Consider the following 19,781-nt stretch of genomic DNA (forward strand, 5'->3'; position numbering starts at 1 on the left):
GGGAAATGGACCAAAGTGTTGACGGCAAAACAGATCTTCTCATTGGCAGGCAGGATACCCTGTGATCGACTTCAATCAATGGCTGACCTAGCAGGGTCAGAATTCACAGTGGAGCAGCTTTCCATACCCGACATCGGCACTTTGTGATTCTCACTGCACTGACACAGTGATTAAAGTCTCAAGAAGCTTCCATGCTCAGCGGGAAGTCAAGGAGAGCTGCAGCCTTCATTCCTTTCACAAGGGTAAAAGGATTCACCCTGCATGTTATTTGTTCAGAACAATGAGAGTGTTCCTGAGTTTGCACTTGATATACATGACTCATTCACACACAAGGAAAGCTTGCCCTTTGTCCTGGTGGTAAGACTTGGGGCTGAATTTTCCCCCCGTCGGGGGGGAAGTTGATGGGCGGGTGCGTGAGGGTGCACTTCTGATCAGCACCCCCAATCGGAGGCGCGGCACCATGTTACGTGGGTGGGCCAATTAAGGCCCGCCCAGCGTGATATCCGCAGGGAACGGCTGTGCGCTCCTTGTGTGGGCGGGGTGGGGGGGGGGGGTGGTGAATTCCTAAAATCGAGAGTGTGCTCTTTCATGCATGCGGATGAAAGAGCGCACTCATCTCCCTGAAGCTAAGTACAGCCTCAGGGAGATCGGCTGTAAATGTGAAAAAGCTCAAAATAGAAAAATAAAATTTCCCTAACATGTCCCCTCATGGGACATGTTCATAATTTCCAAAAAAACTTTATTAAAATTTTTAAATCCCTACATGAAACCTCATCCCGCCTGTGGATGAGGTTTCATGTTTCTTCTACTTCCCGCTGGGGCTCTTGGCCTGCTCGCCAACCTTAAGGTTAAACGGGCAGGTCCACTAATTACTTTAATTGCTCTGTCAATGGCCTCAAGTGGCCATTGACAGGTCGGCGGGCCTGCAGCTGATTTTGCTGCGCCCCTACCTTCCTGAAAATTTAAATGGGGCGGGGTGACATCGGGAGTTCCGCCTGACTTCACCTCGTGTCATTTTATGCATTGGTGAGCGGGCCCCACCCCCGCCCCTGCTTGCCGATGGTAAAATCCAGCCCTTGAGGTTTATTAGTTGCAACCCAGAACATCTTTGAAAGAAAAGCTTGAAATATGTGTTTAAAAATCAGAAGCAAAGAAGTCAAAAAGCACAATCGGATATTGTGGGAAATGTTCAGGAGAGAGGGATTCCTGTGTGGTGCTGGGAATTGTCAAATATGTTTATAAAGGATAAACTTATGATTTCACTATAATTTGGTGCTGCTGAAAAAAGGGAACTTTTTTGTCAAAGCCTTGCACTCATCAAGACAATTCGCAAGAAAATACCAATGTCAGGGGAAACAACATATTAAAATATGCTTAAATATTTAACTATGTTGTTTCCCCTAATATTGGTGCAAGATGAAAAAAAGTCTCTGTTTCAGCAATACTCAAGTTTTGTACTACCGAACAACTATAATTTGGTGCCCAGAATAGGTCTTCCCTTTGACCAATAGCGCTCAATGTGGGCATGGTCGAAATGGTAATGCTCTTCCTGGCAACTATTGCCATTTTACCTTTGGTCTCGTGCCAGAAAGTTGAAAAGTGCCTTCAGATCAAACAAGATTTTTTGACAATGAAAGTAAAAAGAGTTAAATTTCTTAATTAAATGGTTGTACAGTGGCTTTACTTTTTTAAAAGTGAGGCAGTTCACCTTGTTTAGCAAAATGAGAAACAGTAACTATAAATACTGGGATAGAATCATCCAGCAGAGGAGAAGGTCACTCAGCCCATGAAGACTGTGCTGGCTCTTTCATAACAATCCAGTGAGCTTCGCTCCCCTGCTCTTCCCCTGCAATTTGTCTCTGAAGTATTGTATCCAATTTCAATCTGAAAGCTATGATTGCATACCAAAAGTTACTGAATGAAGAGGACTGAGGGACATCTCACCTGTGTAGGCAACAAAATGGTTGTGTGTTAGAGGTCAATCTTTATTGGATGGTATTGTGCGGGGCAGTGATTTGTATTCTGAAGGCAATACAACATAACTGCACATGCAGCACCTACTGGCCCCGTCATAAATGACTTGCCAAGCAGATTGGCCGAGGTCGTTGATGAGCGTGAGAAGTGAAGAGCTGCCCATGTAGTCACGACCTTGACAATGTGGGCAAGGAACAGAGAGATTGCTCATGATAGCATCATTAACTTTGAGTGCCAGTGCAAAGCTGGTATCCCTGGGGGAAGGGGGGGAGGTGGGGTATGGTGGCTGGTGTGCTTGGGGTGGGGGGAAAGTTATCTCCATCCCATGTGAGAATGGTCCACTCCCTTTAGTCTTCTAGGGAGTAGAGGATGTCTGTAGTGAGGTAGTTCCGGATGAAGGCTGGCAGAGGTGGGTGCATAATTGGAGCAGGGAAAGGTTTGCAGGCAATGACCATCACCAACAAGAGAGAATCTAATCATCTCCCCTTGACATTCAATGGCATTACTATCACTGAAACCCCCACCATCAACACCTTGGGGGTTACCATTGACTAGAAACTGAACTGGACTAACCATATAAATACTGTGGCTACAAGAGCAGGTCAGAGACTAGGAATCTTGTGACGAGTAACTCACCTCCTGACTCCCCAAAGCCTGTCCACCATCTGCAAGGCACAAGTCAGGAGTGTGCTTGCCTGGATGAGTGCAGCTCCCACAACACTCAAGAAGCTAATTTACCTTCCCAATTCCATTCAGGATACACAATTGAAACATCGTAACTTGCCTTTTTCCTTTACAGATCTGCTGACTGATCTGCCCTGTATTTCCAGCATTTTCTGTTTTTGTTCCAGCTCATGTCACATAGCCTGAACGAGCATTTCCATGTCTGGCTGCATATGTTTTTAACCTGTAACTGGTACATCGATAATACAGAATTTTCTTTTTTTTTAAAGAAAATAGTACACACTCACCAGAATAACCAGTGATGTCCATGGCTTTGAGATTCCTGCATTTGATGACTGTCAATGTCAGTCGTCCAGCAGTGGGTAGATAGCAGAGAGAGAACATGATTTCTCCCAGATCCACGCTTTCCTTTAAATAGTGAAGAAAAATAACATAAGGTCAGGAGTTTAAAAGACTTATTAACCAGACTGAAAAAAGTGCTTAAAAAGGCCAAAATTGGGCAGTAAAAATGAGATTGCTTGGCCTTGATTGAGGCTGATGGATTGTTGATAAACCTAAAATGCTAAAGTTTTGTTTGTTACACTTATATCTCCTGGCAACCAGCTGTGGATTAACCCAAGAAAAAAGCATATTTATGCACCCAGAGCTCTTGGCTCATGTGAGATATTTCATGACTTCCTTCAGTAACGCTCCACCCAGCTGAAGATTGTGGCAAAATGTTCCAGCCTTGTCTTTTGCAGGCTGGGCTCTCCCGGCATTGAACATGGGGATGATTGTGGAGCCTCTCCTCCCCTTGGTTGTTTATTTGTCCCCCACCATTCATGACTGGATGTGGCAGGGCTGCAAAACCTTGATCTGATCGATTGGTTGTGGGATCTCCAGCTCTCTCTATAACAGGCTGGTAGTCCAATGTTGTAGCTTCACCAGGTTGGCACCTCATTTTTAGGTATAACTAGTGTAGCTCCTGGCATATTCTCTTACAGAATCACAGAATCACACAGTGCAGAAGAGGCCCTGCGAGTCTGCACTGACACATGAGAAACACCTGACCTACCAACCTAATCCCATTTACCAGCACTTGGCCCATAGCCTTGAATGTTATGACGTGCCAAGTGCTCATCCAGGTACTTTTTAAAGGATGTGAGGCAACCCACCTCCACCACCCTCCCAGGCAGTGCATTCCAGACTGTCACCACCCTCTGGGTAAAAAGGTTTTTCCTCACATCTCCCCTAAACCTCCTGCCCCTCACCTGGAACTTATTATGTCCCTTGTGACTGACCCTTCAACTAAAGGGAACAGCTGCTCCCTATCCACCCTGTCCATGCCCCCCATAACCTTGTACAATTCGATCAGGTCGCCCCTCAATCTTCTCTGATCCAACAAAAACAACCCAAGCCTATCCAACCTCTCTTCATAACTTAAATGTTTAATCCCAGGCAACATCCTGATGAATCTCTTCTGCATCCCCTCCAGTGCAATCACATCCTTCCTATAATGTGGTGACCAGAACTGCACACAGTACTCCAGCTGTGGCCTCACCAAGGTTCTATACAACTCCAACATGTTCTTCCTACTTTTGTAATCTATGCCTCGAATGATAAAGGCAAGTGTCCCATATGCCTTTTTCGCCACCCCACTGACATGCCCCACTGCCTTCAGAGGTCTATGGACACACACGCCAAGGTCCTTTTGTTCCTCAGAACTTCCTAGTGCCATGCCATTCATTGAATACTTCCTTGTCAAATTACTCCTTCCAAATTGTATCACCTCACATTTTTTAGGGTTAAATTCCATCTGCCACTTATCTGCCCATTTGACCATCCCGTCTATATCTTCCTGTAGCCCAAGACATTCAACCTCACTGTTAACCACCTGGCCAATCTTTGTGTCATCCGCAAACTTACTAATCCTATCCCCCACATAGTCATCTATGTCGTTTATATAAATGACAAATAATAGGGGATCCAGCACAGATCCCTGTGGTATGCCACTGGACACGGCTTCCAGTCACTAAAGCATCCTTCTGTCATCGCCCTCTGTCTCCTACAACTAAGCCAATTCTGAATCCACCCTATCAAATTACCCTGTATCCCATGAGCACTTGCTTTCTTATAAGTCTCCCATGTGGGACCTTGTCAAAGGCTTTGCTGAAATCCATATAAACTACATCAACTGCACTACCCCCATCTACACACCTGGTCACCTCCTCAAAACCATGGTTTGTTATTAATAGTCGAGTGAGGGACATGTTGGACTGTCTGGTTGCAGAGTGCAATTCCACTGCTGATGATGGCCACAGCGCCTCATGGATGCTCAGTTTTGAGTTGCTAGACCTGTTCTGAATCTACCCCATTTAGCACGGCGATAGTGTCACACAGCACAATGGAATATGTCCTCATTGTGAAGACAGGACTTTATCTCTACAAGGACCATACGGTGGTCACTTGTACCAAAATTCATGGATGGATACATCTACAGCAGGTAGATTGGTGGGGTCAGGTATGTTTTTCCCTCTTGTTAGTTCTCTCATCAGCTGCCTCAGGCGCAGTCTGGGCAGTTGTGTCCTTCAGAACTTAGCCAGCTTGGTCAGTAGTCACGCTACCTAGACACTGTCGGTGATGGGTATTGAAATCCCCCGCCCTGAGGCAATTTGCATCCTTGGTGTACTCAGTGCTCCGCTCAGTTCATAGCACCCTCGCCTTTGAATCAGAGGGTTGTGGGTTCATGTCCCACTCCTGGGAAACCAAGAACTGTGATTGTACTCGAAAGAAGTTGCAATCTGTGACTGTTGGTAACTCGAAAAGAGTTTCAAAGTGGTTCAACATGGAGGACTGATTAATCAGATGTGGGTTCTGGTTAATCATCAGCATGTGGTTTCATTACCCATGTTTGACCTGATACCATGAGATTCCATGGGGTCCAGAGTCAATGTTGAGGACTCAAGTAGTAGTGGGGGAGCGAAGGGCACTCCCCGCTGACTGTATACTACTGTGCCATCACCTCTGGTGTGTCTGCCCTGCCGCTGGGATACAGCATATCCAGGAATGTTGATGGAAGATTCTGGGACATTGGCTGAAAGGCATGGGTCGGTGAGTATGCTTACGTCAGGTTGACTAGTCTGCAGGACAAATCTCCAAATTTTGGCAGAAGTTCTCAGATTTAGTGAGAAGGACTCTGCAGAGTCGGCTGAACTGTGTGTCCCTTTGTTGTATCCAGTCCCTAGGAGAATGGCAGATGACCCATCCAACTTTATTCTTATTCGACATTTCATAGCTGTTGATGCAAATAAGTGTCTTGCTAGACCATTTCAGAAAGCAGTTAAGAGTCAACCATATTGCTGTGCATATGGGGTCACTTGGAGGCCAGGCCAGGTATGTCAGAAATGGCAGCCTAATGGTCTTATTATATCTTAAGAAATTAACTAAATGTTACAGAAATAGCTCTTCCTCGAGCTACTTTCTCTAATTTAACAGCCTGTCAGAGCTGGCACAGACACAAAACAGCATAGTGAGGATTTTTCACAAGGTCTATTATCTCTATCAAGGATATAACTTTAAGCATAGGCCTTTGTGTAAGTATTTCTGGGCCTGATAAGATGGACCTTCATGCCCACATATTTAATAAATACTATCCTGTTGAAGTTAGCAAGGTCTTCATACAAAAGATGACCTCACTGTTGGAATGGGAAGGGCCCTTAGTAATTGGAAAATTGAATGGGAAGATGTAATTGAATGAGTGATCACTATAAGATCTGCACTAGGCCCTGAAAAATAAAGTCTATAAATTTACAGCTCAGGAGGAAAAGATCATGGTGGATAGAGGAGAAAGTTTCCTCAAGATGGATCCATATTAGCTTTGGCTTAACACCTCCAATCAGTTCGAGAGGGAAACAAAAGAGGAGAGGTTATTACCACAAGCTAAAGAGGTCAAATTGTCTCACCTCCTCCATCCATTTGAACCAGCATCAGTAAACTGTCCTCACCTGTTACGGTCTGTATATCTATTTATTCTGATCATTTGAACTATTACATTGTTGCTTCTCAGTAAACCACTTGTAATTCCTTGACTCTTCTGAGCAACCTATAACACTGGATCAAATCTCACAGGTAAGGAGAGCAGATTTCCTTCCCCAAAGGGCGTTAATGAACCAGATTTCATTCCAGTTATTTCATGCTCACTCACCAGTTCTGAGGTTGGCTGTTTATTTCAGATTTATTTAAATTTAACTTCCTCTAGTTACCAGGGTGAGATGTGAACTCACATTTCCCCAGCATTAGTCCAGGCCTTTAGATTACTAGCTTAGTAACTTTACCACTATGCTATCATTCCAAGTGTTTGAGTCATTGCTATAATTTAGGGAAAGGTGGCATCCAGTAGGCACACAGCAAGATCCCACAAACAGCAATGAGTTAAATGACCAGATAATCTGTTTTAGTAATGCTGGTGGGTGATAGGTATTAGCCAGGGCATCGAGAGAGCCCACTTGCTCTTCTTTTAAAAGCAACTTTGGATATTTTTATGTACACCTGAGAGGGCAGAAGGGGCCCGGGTTTAATGTGTTATCTGAAAGATAACCCAGCAGTACTGCACTAATTTGTCCAGTAAATGTGCAGATTAAAATCACCTATGACAATTGTAGCACCCTACAGGGGGCCTACAGATGACTCCCACCTTGACTTCTTCCCCTTGCTATTTCTTAGTGCAGTGGCAGCCTAGATTACATGGTCAAGTGGCTGTATTGGGGTTTTGAACTCATGACCTTCTGACTCAGGCAAGAGTTCTATCACTGAGCCATGACTAACTTGCCACAGTAAATATTAACATAGCTGAATGAGAAACGATGAGAAACAAGCATAACACATGCATGATGGCAATACTGAGGGGGTGGGCAGGAGATTGTGACGTCACACTGGTGAATTTGTAGGCTAGGTTACCCATAGTGCACTAGCAATCATCTTCCATCATCACTGTCACTAACCTCAATATCAAATCAATAAATTTTCAAACCACGTCATATAGCCCCAATAGCTCTCTTCTTGTCTCAGTAATGAAAGCCCCATTCAGTGAGGCACTGAACTATACAGATAGACAAAGGTCCCAATTTCAATTTCTGGTGTTGACTGAACTAACTGTTCAGTAATTAAGCTCGGCTGTACAAGATAAATCAAGTGATTGCTACTGGAAAGGACGCCTGTGTGACTACATAGCAAAGACAGGATTGGGCTAGAATATATTGGACCTCTAACGTCAAATACCTGTTGATGTTCACTGTCCAGAGTGAGATATAAATGATGTTCACTGATTTGAGGTAACTATCATTGCTGCCACAATATCCCTAATAGAGGGGGAGAAATTAAGCAGAATTCCACTATGTAAAATATATGAGGATATATACAGGTCGAGTATCCTTTATCCATAAATCCGAAAACTGATCACATCCAAAAACCACACTTTTTTTGATCCTCCTCGACCTTTAGCGTGGGAAGTCCCTGACACGAGCTGAGCTGACACAAAGCCGCCCACACCCGGCCTTTAGCGCGGGAAGTCTAGTTGTTTATCTGCACTCGACATGAGCCTCGCCGACACTCTGAACCCTCTCCTACAAGCAGAATCGCAGATGGAGCCACGGGTGGGAAGTTATTACAGGTACCCTGTATTTATTAATTTAATGGTACATCTTACTTTTCTAGCCATTTTATTTACTTTAGACTATAATTAGCCTAGGCTTAGGCCAATGTGATGTAAGTAGGCCTTGGCCTATATGTGGTATCCGAAAACTGAAATTATCTGAAATCTGAAATGCAATCGGCCCGAGGGATTCAGCTAAAGGATACTCGACCTGTAGGGTAAGGATAGGGAAAGATATAGGGAAAGAAATTTGGTGAAGATTTCAAAGTGATTAATTAACATATAATATTTGGTACCAATTTACAGTTTGCTCAAGATTATCTTAATGTTCAGCATCACTGGTCCCACTTGTAGGCAAATCCTGTGTCCCTTATACTCAGGAGCCCAATATTTAATGATATGGCAGTGTTACCTAGGGCCATAATACTAAAGTCCCACGTTAAAAGAAACGGATACTTGAACCTTGTATGTGTCTCAACATGCATTTCCCGAATCTGCCAAAAGCAGATTGAGATGAGGCCAAATGTAAATTAGCAAACCAGATTATTTCATAATGGTTAGGTGAACAAAGAAAGAACGATTGACCCTCAGTCAAACATGGAATGTGCAGTTCCACTCAGTGGAGATTCCTACATGTAGGAGCCGATGGTGCCGTAAGGTAATCTAAGCAACTTTCGTACAATCAGGCCAAGGAGGGTCCAGGGACCCAACAGCTTCTCCTCCTTTGACAGGCTAGGTGAAAAAATGGGTAAGGGCTCAATCAGAACACACATCTCCAATAATCTGTTTTCTTGCCAATTGGTGCTGAGCTGCAACCCAATGGTAGGGCCAGTCATTCCATGGGAATACCCTCTTTCATCACGACAACATGTCTGGACCATTGCCACACCTTAACTAATCTCTGTCCTGCTGCCAGAAGTGAAGGTATTCCAGATTGTCCAGGAAGTCACCAAGTTGCTCCAATCTCCAGTTGGCTTGTCTCAAGCCTGAGCTCCAAGAGGCCGCCATTCACGAGTCAAGAGCATTTCAAGAGCCCTTAACTGAGCCAGAATAGCATTCCACCACCGATACGCATGCCACTGGTGGCACAGTTGATAGGAATGCCAGGATAACTAAAAGAACGCATTATATAGACACTATCTGACTGATAGTCAGTTTGCAGGCACTTATGTAAGTATGTGGAACTATCATCCTTTAGGTATCTTTCAAATGGATTTTACTGGACCTCCAGAAATTGGGTAGGAGGTGGGGTGGGTGGGTGGTGGGGGTTGTAAAACTGGTGAGAGAAGGCAGGAGTGGAGTGCCCGTCATCATCTCACTGCCATGGCATTTTGCCAAGGGGTCAATTTAGCCACTTGAATGGCTAATTAAGGGCCTCTTCCCACCACCGCTGGCATTTTACCAGAGGCAGGCAGACCCTCTACCAAGCGGGGAGACCACCTGGTGGCCTCCTGACAGGCTCCATGGGGACCTTCCTAATTGGGCACTCTGTGGTCCACAGAAGTCCACATTTGTGCACCCACCCTTGCCAGTAATGGCTAGACCTGCATCAACATCTCCCCTGCCCTCAGTAACTCCACCTGGCCCGCACCAAGGCATGCTTGACTGACTCAGGTGACCTGCAGCCTGACTCACCTTGCAGCAAGGACAGCTTCCGTAACTGTGTCCACACAGCTGTGTGCAGTCCCAGCAATGGCCACTGCTCTTTGTGGTACTGCTGAGTTTGAAGAGCTGCCAGCTCCAGTTGGACCTAAAATGCAGCCAGAGGTCCCCCAGGTGGCCGAGGTGGGGTTGCCCCCTGGCTTTCCGGCCTGTCATCGGGGCCTTCGTTGCCTCCGCAAAATTAAGCCCTTTGTGCAGATGACCTGCAATGTTAGCTAGCATCAATATCGATGTTAACATGAATATCTTTGGACAGATGCAAATTATTCAAGGGTGGGAATAGATTTTGGACAGGGCTTTCAATTCAGAGGAGTAATGAATCATCAGCCAAAACATTCTTCAATGAGCTACTGCTCATAATACACCATTTGCACAACAATGGGTTATGAAGAAAGTGGGGTTGTGTGAAGGGGCCTGCAAGGTGATATGGTCATAGTTGATTCACCCTAAAATTGAGGGAATCCTGCAACCTGTGCAAACCCCAGAGCTCTATCCTGAAGTGTCAGGTTTGGTTCAATTTGTTACACTCTTACCTCTGGATCAGAAGGCGGTGGGTGCAAGTCCCACTCCAGAGACTTCAGCACATAATATAGACTGACACTCCAGTGCAGAACTGAGAGAGTGCTGCAGTGCCAGCAGGTACCTATCCATTATCTGGCTGGTTACATTGGCGCCCACTCACAAATTGAGGCAAGAGGAAAGTAAGTGGTAAGACAGCGAGTCAGTTTTTTTTTAAGACTTTTGTTCCACTGCTGCCCCATTTTTAGGTTTAAACATTACTGTAATGAGATTAACATAGGTGTTCCCACACCTCCAAACCTCTCACCCACTGCCCCTCATTTCCCGGCCTCTTCACCTTAGCTTCGACTGACTAGAGAATGGCATTCCCAGTCCTGCTACTTCCTACCAAGAAAAGGATAGGATCAGCTTCACCCAGAGTCCTTCACACTGCAAATTCTTCCAGTTCCTGTCATCATTTTTTACCTGCAGTTCTGTTTCCTAATCTTCATGGGAAGCTGCCTCTGCTGATTATTTGTGGGTAATGGCATGACCATTGTCTCGAAGGGGGCTGCCTTCCCCTAACCCCAAGGGGGTAAAGGGATGATGAATGATAACTGCATGGCAACAAGCTGTAAAGGCACGGGTGTCATCATTTCTAGAAGGCTTTCACACAATCTTAGCCCCGGTGTCCCTGGGAGGGAAGGTGCTAATGTAGAAAACTGTAGCCATCTGCCCACAAAGCTGCTAGCCATTCCAGTGCATTTATCAAAACAAAGAGAGCTGATTAGAACATGATATCATTATGGATAAACCTATCAGACCAGAAGACATGGTACAGTAGAGCCAAAACTCAGTCAGAGGATCACTAGCTCATAATAAGTCACTAGGTGCTCAATAAAACTTGACAGATTCACATCAACTGCCAGTAATTTGCTGACTGAACTAAATGATTTATCCTGACAAAAGTGACAGCCTACTTAGTTTCTGTTCACACACATACACACTGGACCATTAAAATACTGCTGTTTTTTCCCCCCTACTGTCCCATTTGTTCAACTGCCTCTGATTAGTTGGTTTCGAACAATAGCTTCTGGGAATGATTTTAAGGCTGGATTTTGAACCCCTGGCAGGAATTTTGCATGGTGGGGGTGTGCGTAGTAGAGGAGGGAGGGCGCTGGTGAGGTGAGGGGTTGGGGTGACGAGGGGGAATGGAATGGGGCTGGGATGGAGGGGAGGGTGGGGGTTGATGGGAAATGGCTAGGAGCCCCACCTGCAAGGGACCTGCCAGCCTCCTGTCCAATGTTAGCAAGAATTGGTAGGAGGAGGATTTCAGGCAGTTGGAGGCTACCACTATAGAGACCTGGAAGAATGGTTATCGGCAATTAGGCAAGTGCTCAGGAGAGCATCACTACAAGGGAAGAGAGTTACAAGGCAGGAGAGACCTAGGGTTACTTTGAGGGCTTGGAAAGCACTTTCTCTTCTAGATCCATAAGGAATCAAAAAAGGATTCCAATAGCTAACATTTCAGGCCTATTCTTGCCACCAAAGCGTTTACTGTCCCCTGGCTAAGATGGTTAAACATGAGTGGAGTGCTTAGCAAGGATAACATGGCAATTTGCTGTCTCATATTCTTTTCTCCCACCCTATGGGGAAGCTGCTGGCCTCTGTTCAGTAACTTGTGGCATTGAGACAGCTGAACCTGAGAATTGAGTGCTGAGAAGTGACCTTTGATCATCCACCCCAAGTTGCAGGAGTTACAGTAGCATCCAGCCCTTGTGTAAGCTTTAAGAAAGCAAAGAAGACTGTACTGGAATTGAAATATTGCAAATTCTGTGCAGTCTTCTTAACATGAATAAGGTACTCTGACCCAATGGGGCAATGGAATGTCAGTACAACTGACAGCCCAGTATTTTGTGTAAATCGCAGCGTGGCACCCTGGAACAAAGTCTTCTGTACAGGGTAGGCAGCAAACACGTTGCTCCATGCAATGTTACCTAAAGAATGTTCGGGGATTGTCACATGCTGTGACAGAGTTAATGCTTTACTTAAATAACTAACAGGGAAAATAGTTTAAAACAAACACAGTTGAACAAAAAGCGCAGAAAAAAAGAGTAAAAGGAACCAATTTCTGTAATTTTCAACCTAATTAACATTCCTTTAACAGGTCTCTCTAAAATGTACATATGCTGCCATTAGTGTGTGAGCAACTTCATGCTTAATGCACACTTAATATGAACCAAGAACGATATTAGGACAGTCATAGGATACTCTAATATTCAGGTTATAGTGGGAATAATAAAATTCAGCAAGGAAATAAGTAAAGACTGGCTCTTATGAGATTAAATCCAACTGAAGATAAAATTGTTTGTGTACTAAATATCTTTTGTTATTGAAATATAAAATACTATGAGATTAGTCATGCCTAACATTTTCAAAAAACAAAATTCACCTTAACTTCACACAGACCGCTTGAGGAGTGAATGCACTGAGGTAAAACTGACAGAGACCTGGAACATGGAGGCGAAACTGACAGAGACCTGGAACATGGAGGCGAAACTGACAGGATCCTGGAGCACTGAGGAAGCACTGGCAGAACCCTGGAGCACCAGAACAATGCTGGAAGAATCCTGGAGCACTGAGGCAACGCTGGCAGAATCCTGGGGCACTGAGGCAACACTGGCAGAATCCTGGAGCACCAGAACAATGCTGGAAGAGTCCTGGAGCACTGAGGCAGCAATGGGAGAGGCTTGGAAAGTAGAGACATCAACAGAGTCCTGGGACACCAACACAACACTTGAAGAGGACTGGAGAACAGAGGTTATACCAACAGAGTCCTGGCACACTGAGGCAACACTGGAAGAGGCCTGGAAAGCAGAGACAACATCAACAGAGTTCTGGGACACTGAAGAAAGACTGCAAGAGACCTGGAGAACAGAAGCTACCCCAACAGAGATCTGGCACACTGAGGCAACAATGGAAGAGGCCTGGAAAGCAGAGACAACATCAACAGAGTCCTGGGATACCAAATCAATACTGGAAGAGGCCCAGAGAACAAAGGCAACACTGACTGAGCCCTGGAGCAGTGAGGCAACACTGGAAGCAGCCCAGAGAACAGAGGCTACCCCAACAGAGTCCTGGGGCACTGAGGCAGGACTGGAAGAGGCCTGGAAAGTAGAGACAAAACCGATGGAGTCCTGGGGCAGTGAAGAAACATTGGAAGAGGCCTGGAGAACAGAGACTACCCCAACAGAGTCCTGGGATACCAAGGAAACACTGGAAGAGGCCTGGAGAATAGAGGCTAACCCGACAGAGTCCTGGGGCACTGAGACAACACTTGAAGAGGCCTGGAGAACAGAGGCAAAGTCGACGGAGTCCTGGGGCACTGAACAAACACTGGAAGAGGCCTGGAGAACAGAAGCTACCCCAACAGAGATCTGGGACACTGAAGCAACACTTGAAGAGGCCTGGAGAATACAGGCAACTCCAACAGAGACCTGGGACACTGAGGCAACACTGGAAGATGCCTGGAGAAGGGAGACTACATCAACAGAATTCTGGAAAACTGAGACAACGCAGGAAAAGACCTGGGGCACTGAGGTAACATTGAAAGAGGTCTGGACCACCAAGACAACACTGGAAGAATCCTGGACAACAGAGACAACACTGGAAGATGCCTGGGGCATCGAGTCAATGCTGGGAGAGGCTTGGAGAACAGATGCTGCACTGGTAGAGTCTTGTGGTACTGAGGCAACACTGGCAGAGTCCTGGAACACTGAACCAACATTGGCAGACATGTGGAGCATGGAGACAACAATGACAGAGACTTGGAATATGAAGGCAGCACCATCAAGGCTTGGAGCATGGAGACAACACCGACTGAAGGGTAGAGCATGGAGACAGCATGGGCACAGACCTGGAATACGAAGGTTAAACTGGATTCGGCCTGTAGCCTTTTAGTGTAGAAAGATCTGTAGTGTGGGGTCAATGTGTTTTTAAAATTATTAGTGTTTAAAATATTGACTGTTGTTGCCATCATTTTGAGAAGGAATTTGGGAGAGAGGGATCACCATTTTGTTCGAAATTTTGAATATAGAATTGTCCCAGCAATACACATTGACACTAACACGCATAGCAACCAGAAGAGACCTTACCCAGTTTTCCAGAATTCTTTTTTTTTTGAAAAAGGAGTCCTTCCTATCCCTAATCTTAGTCAAGGCTTCATCATGTCCTCTAGTTTAACATTCAAATTTGGAGTTGAAGGATCTCCACACACATCAACATTAGCTATGTCTTTTAGCATTAAAAAAAATGCATGCCCATTCTCACTCTATTCTGCTAATGAAAAGTATGAGCTATAAAGCCGTAAACCCTGATGGCTTAAGTCCATTAACAGTCGGTAGTGATTTAAAACAGGGAGATTAAGCACTTGTGCAAGCAGACAAATGAATCTGAATAGACAGGCTTCAGCAACGAGCGACTTTTTAAAACATCTTTTGTCCCTTATATCTTTGTTGAATTTTGCACAGATCAACATAAATCCTGGGAACAGAACCCTTTCCCATTTATTCCAGCCAATGTCAACGTCTAACATTACCAGATTAGGTGTAACATCTTCATTTTGATCTCAGAACAGCATCCTGCTATTCATTAGTTAATAATGCCGCTTGATAATATGACCTCCATAGATGAGATTATCAATTTAGTATCAATTTAAGCTGCATTAACCAGTTTGTGCTTATGAGTTTAATGGGGCAGTTCAGCACCAATCAAGCGTAAATATTGTATTTCTTTATGATTTAGCGATCAATTATAACTTCATTATTTCCCTCATCTGAACATTTGAGTGCCAGGGAAAGCTAATATGTTCTGCAGAATTAGTCACATTCAGATAATCACTTTACGATCACCACGGTGTTAAATGTAAATTGTGTTCAATGTGTGTGAACTCCTTCACATCACAAAAGGAACCCTCCACTTCTTTTGAAGATGATCATTGCTGGAGTATAGTTTTTGGGCCGAGTCTTCAATCTTCATGTCTGAACCTGGACAGATAATCACAGTGGCTATTCAGCTGTAGACAGCATCACAGCCTTGACCCTTCCCTGACAAGCAGGGATAGGGAAGTCTTGCTAAAACTATACAAGGCATTAGTTAGACCACACCTAGAATACTGTGAACAGTTTTGGTCCCCTTATCTAAGGAAAGATATCATGGCATTGGAGGCAGTCCAGAGAAGGTTCACTAGGTTGATCCTGGGGATGGAAGGATTTTCTTATGAGGAGAGGTTAAGTAGGTTGGGCCTGTACTTATTGGAGTTTAGAAGAATGAGAGGTGACCTTATTGAAACATATAAGATTCTTAGAGGGCTTGACAGGGGAGATGCTGAGAGGTTGTTTCCTCTTGTGGGAGAGTCTAGGACCAGAGGGCATAATCTCAGAGTGAGGGAGCGCCCACTTAAAACAGAGATGAGGAGGAATTTCTTCTCTCAGAGGGTAGTTAATCTGTGGAATTCTTTACCGCAGGTGGCTGTAGAGGCTGGATCATTAAGTATATTCAAAGCTGAGAGAGACCAATTTTTAATCAGTAAGGGAATCAAGAGTTATGGGGAAAAGGCAAGAAAGTGGAGTTGAGGATTATCAGATCAGCCATGATCTCATTGAATGGCGGAGCAGACTCGATGGGCCGAATGGCCTACTTCTGCTCCTCCGTCTTATGGTCTTATAAGTGAGTTGGTTAGAAAGACATGGGGAACCTGCAATTTGGGATTTCTCCACATGCTGTGGAGTTTTCTGATTTAACCAATCGCTCCCTTAGCCAAAGGATACTCCGATTGGCAGCTGCGTCCCCAGTCAGATGGGGAGCCAGTCGGTGAAGGTCATAGCAGCTGGTAATTCCTCACCGGTGTGGGGAGTGGAGGAAGGGCAGGGTGGGCAGTATGGATTGGGGATGGAGGGGAAGGGGTGAACGATGGAGGGGGAGATTAATCGGGGGAAGAGGGGGATCAGTCAAGAGGAAGGGCTGTGAATTGAGGATAGAGGAGAAGGGAGGTTGATCTGGGGTGGAGGATGTCAGTCCAGGAGGGGGGAGCTGTCGATTGTGGATGGGTGGGTTGATCTCAGAGAACAAGGAGGATCAATTGGTGGCAGGAGGTGTTTGGTCAGGTGGTAAGAAGGGGGATCGATCAGGTTGAGGGATGGAAGAGGGTCGATTGGGTGGATGGGGATCAATTAGGTGGGCTAATTATCCCAGGAGGAGGGGGGAGTTCAGGGGCATGGTAGGGTTGGTTGGAGGACCCTTGGTGGGGGAAAAGTTTGGATGTTTGGTGGTGGGATCAGAGACCTCGGGAAGAAGGTCAGTGGCTAGGAGTCCAATTGGGGAAGCTCCTCAGGCTGGCACCCAAATTAGGATGTAGATGTAAACCACATTCACCTCCTGGATTCACCAAGCTCTCACCTCAATGCAGTTACAGGGTTTTCCGTTGCTTGTGGATTGCAGCTGAGATCAGTTAAATTTGCAGCCTCATTATCATGTTGAACTTACTAACCTGCCTCCTTGGATTGGGTTGGTCATCTGCCCACATTACAGCCTCAGTTAAAGCTGGAAATGGGCAGGCTGGAGATAGATCTGGGTTCAAAAACCTGACTTTAACCCCTCACCCAAACCAAACCACCCACTTTTTTAAGTCAAAACTCCCACAGGTCCTCTTTGTTAGCCGGGTCATTGACACCCATTGTGGCAATCTAACTCTCAACCCTGGTGAGATCAACTAACTTAGTAGAGGATCTTCAGCTTTGTTGGGTTGTCTAACATAGTTTCTACTCTGGGGAAATGCATTCACCAAATAGTCAGCCCCCACTTTCAAAGTCACAATCAAGAGCAACAACAACTTCTATCAATGTAGCACCTTTAACTACAAAACCTCACAAGTTGTCACCTTGTTGACTATAGGACCTGAGGAGGGAAAATGGGGAAATGGTTGAAAGGTCTGGAAAGCGGCTCAGGTCACCAGAATGTCCTTGGGCCTTGGTTATGAGAATAAAGCAAAGGAACTAGCTATTTGAGTATAATTGCATCCTTTGTCTCTCATGACACGTGGATAATAAAGGTGGCAAGGGATTTAACAAGATTAAAGTGTTTAGAAACAAATTCCTGACTGTGGTATTAAAGTGGTTAAATACTGTGCCTGCGGTGGTAGTGTAGGAGCAGAGGCACATAAAAGACATTTTCTTTAAGAACCATTTCCCTCTTATGAGGAGAATAGATCACAAGAAGCTTCGTTTGAAGAGTGGCTCAAAAAAGATTTTGTACATGTGGCATTGGAAATAAAGGATGCAATTATGCTCAAATAGTCCTGGTTCTTTGTTTGGCTACACTGCGCTTTTTAAATCAAATCACCAAGTCCTTTGGATGTTCCAAGAGCCTTAGTTAATTGTCAGGCCTTTTCTGACTCCATCTATTCAGAGGAGCATTGTCACCCATCCATGACATCATGACTTACAATGTCTTCTTTCCTTTTAACAAGTTTGGTTTCTCAACAAAAGAAAGAACTTCCTGTGTTAATAATGGAGGCAAATTGGATTGTTGCTGTTATACGGGCTGGAAGCTCTCAGCCTCCATCTTTATCCAGCTACCTAGTTTGCAGTGATGTAGCATTCACTATTTCAGGTGCCTCGTCATGACTTGATTTGTGACATAGAACCATGTTACAATGAGGATAACTGCTAAACCTTTTCTCAAATATATCCATTAACAAGTGAAAACATTATGCAGTGACTTGGCACTAATGTGATATTATAACTGGACAGAGGCCCTGTATTTTGCGTAGCTCAATAATTTTCTGTTTGTATACTTGTGATATGATGTTATTCATTGTTTCTCCTGCTACATATTAACATTTTGTCACTGCTTGTACTACAGATAACTAAACCAAAGCAGAATAATCTTTCACACAGTATTATAGTGGCAATTATTGTTATACTTTCATATTAAAACCCTCCTGAACCCCAGTCCTGTACACAATACTATCTCATATACTAATCTTGTAAGATGCAAATACTGATCTATCACACTTAAAAGGATTCAGTTACTAAAGGAATTCTGCATTATTAGGTTCAAAGTAATTGTAAACCTCTCAGATTTCATCAAATACACTTCTGTTGAAGTTTACCAGCATGAAACCTGCCATTAGTGACTGTTGCTATATTGACAGTCTGTTCTCACTGACTGTAATCTGTTAGAATGGAACCTGCTGTTGCTGAGTGTGAGACCATATTGTTCATCAAGTAAATGCAACATAAAAACAGAAAGTGCTGGAAACACTCAGCAGGGCAGGCAGTTTTTTTGGAGAGGGAAATGAAGTTAATATGTTAGGTCGATGGCATTTTGTCAGAGCTGGGTCTGAGTAAATGTTATACTTGGAATTAAAATTTCAATGAATTGAAGTGATCTCTTTAATCTTTCAAATCTTTAGCCATGCTCCACTGATCAGCAATTCAATCTAAAGTAGAAGTTACTTGAAAAGAAACTATCAGACACACAAATCTCAATACATTTTAAAAATCTACTGGTACCATTCAGTTAAGTTTGCCAGCGTGTGTGTCATTCAGTGGAGTAAGTTCTTAATGGAATGAAGATTGGTAATGCTATCTGAACCACCTGATTAATACTCAGGCAGTGAAGATGAAAAAGTACCCTGGTGTGCTCAACATTAAAAGCGATTAATTAGAAACAAGGTTAGGAATTTGATTGGACTGAGGAAAGCGAAGATTGACATATTGGATTGCTAGATGAAAATTGCGTTCAGTTGGAGTCAACTGACAGGCTTAACAGTAGTTTGAGATGTCACTTTCTTTCACCTCCAATATGGTGATAAAAGAAAGCAGAAAGCAAATTTAACTCTCTCCCCACAAAATGAAAAGTAAAAGGAAAATTGATGAATTGTATCATCACTTTAAAAAATCTGTGACCAGTTCACTTAGAATCATAGAATCATAAGGTGATACAGCACAGGAGACTGCTCGGTATATATATATATATATATATATATATATACATATATATATATATATCTAAATGTTTTCCCTTTCAAGTACTTATCCAATTTTCTTTTCAATGTTACTCCTGAACCTGCTTCCAGCACCCTACCAGACAGTGCATTCCAGATCACAGCAGGTTGCTTTTCAAAAAATCTTTCTTTGTGCCGCTTCTCCCTACCTGAAAAGTTTTATATCATTTGTATGCTACAGCATTAATTTGCACTCATTTTATATCAATTGCACTTAAAACTAATCATTTAGCTATCATTTAACATCAACTGCACTCAAAAGCAATC

General features: G+C 44.1%; 1 protein-coding gene across 1 annotated transcript in view; it reads right to left on the bottom strand.

Annotated features, from left to right (window-relative positions):
* The window catches only part of LOC144683601 (synaptotagmin-6-like), a 335,350-nt gene that overhangs the window by 35,856 nt on the left and 279,713 nt on the right, over positions 1-19,781 (bottom strand). The window contains exon 4 of the mRNA XM_078546785.1: positions 2,946-3,066. Coding sequence (XP_078402911.1) covers positions 2,946-3,066 — 121 coding nt within the window. The remainder of the gene's footprint in view (positions 1-2,945; positions 3,067-19,781) is intronic.

Source organism: Cetorhinus maximus, chromosome 8 (genome assembly GCF_964194155.1).
Source record: "Cetorhinus maximus chromosome 8, sCetMax3.hap1.1, whole genome shotgun sequence".
Classification (NCBI taxonomy): Eukaryota; Metazoa; Chordata; class Chondrichthyes; order Lamniformes; family Cetorhinidae; genus Cetorhinus; species Cetorhinus maximus.